The sequence below is a fragment of the Penaeus japonicus genome, unplaced genomic scaffold, assembly GCF_977035675.1.
Source record: "Penaeus japonicus unplaced genomic scaffold, GWHDUDI00000001_assembly GWHDUDI00000026, whole genome shotgun sequence".
Classification (NCBI taxonomy): Eukaryota; Metazoa; Arthropoda; class Malacostraca; order Decapoda; family Penaeidae; genus Penaeus; species Penaeus japonicus.
In genome coordinates this window covers 16,402,560-16,407,559 of record NW_028234428.1, presented here as the reverse complement: position 1 = coordinate 16,407,559, position 5,000 = coordinate 16,402,560, and the positions used below count along the sequence as shown (strand labels likewise).

Here is a 5,000-nt window from a genome sequence, read left to right as displayed (position 1 = left end):
ATATTCTAGGCAATGGGTCCGTAATGGTGCGAGTATGATGGTGAGGTGAGCAAACACATTTTGGGTGAAATTTCTTACCATCAAAGCAAATATGACAGTGGAACAGCTTCAAGCTGTCATTATGACAAAGGCATGGTAGAGCAGACTAGTTTCTTATGTGACAATAATCACATGGCAGGTCCACCAGGTCTTTACTTATTATGATATATGTGGTGATTTGTTGGCCTCTGGTGGATCTTAACAGTCTGTAGTTGTTGCTTGATGAAGTGCCCTTCCATTCATCCAGTTACTGTCAGTATGATTGCTGTAGTTGTTTTTCTGGAATGAATTTACAATATCTAGATTGCATACGGCAAGTGGAAACTATTGATACCAGTTCTTTAGTAAAGGTAGTGCACAGATAGAGGTTCATGTCAGGTGATCATCATGGCTTCTGTATTTTTCAGTTGTAAAACACACACACACACACACACACACACACACACACACACACACACACACACACACACACACACACACAAAAAACAAAACAAACTCATAACAAAACAAAATCACAACAAAACAACCACAAAAACCACACCACAAAAAACAAACCAAACCAAACCAAAACAAAACACCCAAACCACACACCACCACAAAAAAACAACCCCAAAAAAACACAACAACAAAACACACAAACAACACACACACACACACACCACAACACACAACAAACAACAAACACAACCAAACACACAACAACAACACAAAACACAACACACAACAACAAAAACACACACAAACAAAAACAACAAAAAACACACAAACCACACACACAAAAACACAAAAACAAAAAAAAACAAAAAAACAAAACACACACCAAACAAACAAAAAACAACAAAACAAACAAAACACACCACAAAAACAAAACACAACAAAACAAAAAACACACAACACAAAAACACAAAACAAACACAAACACAACAAACAACAAAAAACAACAAATCAACAAAAACAAACAACAAAACAACACAAAACAAAAACACAAACAACCAAAACAAACACAACCAAAACACAACCAAAACACAACAACAAAACAAAAACAACAACAAAACAAACACACAACAAAACAAAAACACAACAAACACAAAAAAACACAAAAACAAAAAAACAAAAAACAAACAAACCAAAACAAAAACAAACCAAACAAAACAAAACAAACAAAAACAAATACAAACACCAAACAACAAAAACAAATACAAACATCAAACAACAAAAACAAACCACAAACAAACAACAAAAACAAACAGCAAACAACAAAAACAAACCACAAACAACAAAAACAAACACAAAAACAAAAACAACAAAAAAACAAAAACAACACAAAAAAAAACAAACAAAAAACACACACAAAACAAAAACAAAACACAACAAAAACAAAAAACACAAAAACAAACAGAAACACAACAAAAAACACAAACAAACAAAAACAAAACACAAAAAAACAAAAAACAAAACAAAATAAAACACAAACACACAAAAACAAAACAAAACAACAACACAAACAACACAACAACCACAACAACCACAACAAACACAAAACAAACAAAAAACAAAAAAACAAAAAAACAAACACAAAACCAAACAACACAAACACAACAACAACAACACAAACCAAACAAACAACACAAAGAGAAACAAAACAACAACACTAACAAACACAACACACAATCACAACACGAAACACAAAAAAATACAAAACAAAACAAACAAACAACACAAAACAAAACAAACAAAAAACACAAAACAAAACAAACACAAAAAAACATAACACAACAACAACCAAACAAAAACAACAAACAAACAAAAACAACAACAAAACAACAACACACAAACACCACCACAACAACAAACACAAAACAAACAAAAAACAACACACACACAACACAACAACACACAACAAAACAAACAAACAACAAAACACAAAAAACAACAAACAAAAACACAAACAAACAAAACAAACAACCAACACAACACCACAACCACAAACAAAAAACACAAACACACACAAAAAAACACAACAAAACAAACACAACAACACACACAAACAAAACAACAAAAAAACACAACACAACAAACACAAACACACAAAAAACAACAAAAAAACACCACAACAACACAAACACAACACAAACAAGACACAAACAACAAACAAAAAAAAACAAAACAAACAACAAACCATAAACAAAAACAACAACAACAACAAAAACAACACACACACCAAAAACACAAACAAACACAAACAACACAAAACACAACAAACAACCACCAACACAAACACAAAACAACACAACAAACACAAAAACACAACAACCAAACAACAACAAAAAACACCAAAAACAACGAGAACAACAACAGGAAAATAAAAACAAAACAACCAAACACACCACACCACCACCAAAACAACACAAAAACCAACAACACAACCCAAACACAATCACACATCAACAAACAAACAAAACAAACACACACACAAAAACACAAAACACAAACACACCACACCAAAAAAACAACACACCCAAACAACCCCCCCCACAACCCAAACCACACAACACAAACCCCCAACCAAAACACCCCAAAAACAACAAACCCCCCCCCCCCCCAACACCCCACCCCCCCCCACACCCCACCCCCCCCACCCCACACCCCCCCCCCCCCCCCACCCCCCCCCCACCCCCCCCCCCACCAAACACAAAACAAAACCCCACAAAACACACACCAAACCACAACACCACACCACAACACACCAAAAAAACACAAAAAAACAAAACACACACAACAACAAAAACAAAAACAACCAACACAAAAACAAAACATCAAAACATCAAAACAAACACAACAACAAAAAAAAAAACACAAAAAACACAAAACACAAACCGCACACTCAATTCAAATAATAATACACTTACACATACCAGAAATGATAACACAAAAAAATACCCCAAACAAATAAATTTTGTAATTTGGAATAGTTCCTTTTATTATTGTTATTGTGGATGTGTTTTGTACTTTTGAGAAATAGAAATATACATTTGGTATGGTTATATAGATTTTTATTTTATAAGTTGTTATATTAATGGTTTACAAACTTGAAAATATTCTTTCTGCTCTATAAAAGTGCAATTCATTTTCAGTGGCATTACACAATTTTTTTTCTCTCCCTCCAGAACAGCAGTATGACAAGGCCATAGAACTTTATACAGAGGTTTTTAGAATTTAAAACTTTTAAGTGTTTTATGGAAATCGAAAGTTTTGCATAGGAAAAATTTTTTGGTATGCTTTTGGGGGGATGTTTCCCAAAGGGGCTTGGAATTGAAAAAAACTATGTTAAGGATACTATAAAAGGTTCAGTTATATGTATTTGGGAAAAATTTAAACTTGCCTAAGGATAAAAAAACAGTAAGTGTATTTTTTAATATATTTTTAAATATATAAAATATATTTATATAAAAAAAAGTTATTATAAAATATTTATTTTTAAAAAACATTATATTTTTTTATTTATAATATTTTTATATTTTTTATAATATATATATAAAAATATTTTTATATATATTTTTTTGTATATATCCATAAAATAAAAATTATAATACAAAACACATATATTATAAAATTATATATATATAATATATATTTTATTTTTTTTTTTTGGGGTTTTTTGTGTGTGTGTGTTGTGGGGGTTGTGTGTGTGTGTGTTTTGGGGGGACACACATCCCAAATTTACATACCCCCCCCCACACACACAACAATACACCACAACATACCCCCACACACACTCATACATACATCATACTTTACATACATAATACTACATTTTCCCTTCTCATACATAATACAACAACAACATACATACTTCAACAACATAACCAACTAATACACCATAACTACAAATAATACACATTTTTTACACACCATACCCCAAATACATAACACCATAATCACACTTTACGTACACCACACACACACATACATATAAAGAATATAACAACCACCACAAAAAACATTTGCATTTACCCCTATAAATAACAGTTTGTAATTGTATGGGATAAAAGGATATTTGAAAATGTGTAATTGTCCCATCTTATCCCCAAATGTGCTTTTAAAATTAAAAAATTTTTTTACGCACAAAAATTTTTAATAAACAATATATTCAAGGTATAAGACAGGGCCCCAATTTGACAGAAAATGCAAAAGTTTAAATACAACGATTTTCAGAAGTTGTAAAAAGCTAAAAGTTCAGAAGGCCCTTGCTTTTAGTTTATGATTAAAAAAATTTTTGCCAAAAGGTATAAACTTGGATCTATGGGGGAGGGAACTTTCATGGGATTGAAATTTATTTAAACCCTTTTTATTTAGGCTGTTAATTTTTGAGAGAGAGCGAGAGAGAGAGCGAGAGAGAGGATGAGGAGGGAGAGAGCGAAGAGATGAGAGAGTGAAAGAGCGGAGAGGGAGAGAGAAGAGAGGAGCCCGAAGTAGGAGAGAGAGAGAGAGGCAGGAGAGAGAGAGGTGGGAGAGAGAAGGGAGGGGGATTGAGAGCGAGACAGGGAGGTAGGTGAGAGAAGAGGAGAGAGAGAGAGAGGGAGGGGGTAGATGCTGGGTAGAGAGAGAGAGAGAGGGAGGAGAAGAGGAGAGAGAGGGAAGGAAGTTGGGGAGATGGGAGAAAAGGGAGAGAGAGAGATGAGGGGGAGGGAGGAGTGAGAGGGAAGGGAGAGAGAGAGATCGAGAGAGAGGGATCGGAGACGAGAGAGAGTTGAGAGAGAGAGCTGAGAGATAAGATATGGGAGTAGAGAGGGCTGCGAGAGAGAGGATGAGAGGAGTGAGAGAGAGAGTGAGGAGAGGGCGAGAGAGAGAGAAGGGGAGAGGATGGAGTTTGAGAGAGAGTGAAGAGAGAGAGGAGAGAGAGAGAGGAGGAGAGAGAACGAGGTAGAGAGCGAGGTTGGGCAGAGAGGAGAGAGAGAGCT

The 5,000-nt window shown here is 34.4% G+C and overlaps 1 protein-coding gene across 1 annotated transcript in view; it reads left to right on the top strand.

Moving 5' to 3' along the window:
• PpD3 (protein phosphatase D3) overlaps positions 1-5,000 on the top strand; it is a 17,323-nt gene that overhangs the window by 4,533 nt on the left and 7,790 nt on the right. Inside the window, exon 2 of the mRNA XM_086552367.1 lies at positions 3,207-3,257. Coding sequence (XP_086408493.1) covers positions 3,207-3,257 — 51 coding nt within the window. The remainder of the gene's footprint in view (positions 1-3,206; positions 3,258-5,000) is intronic.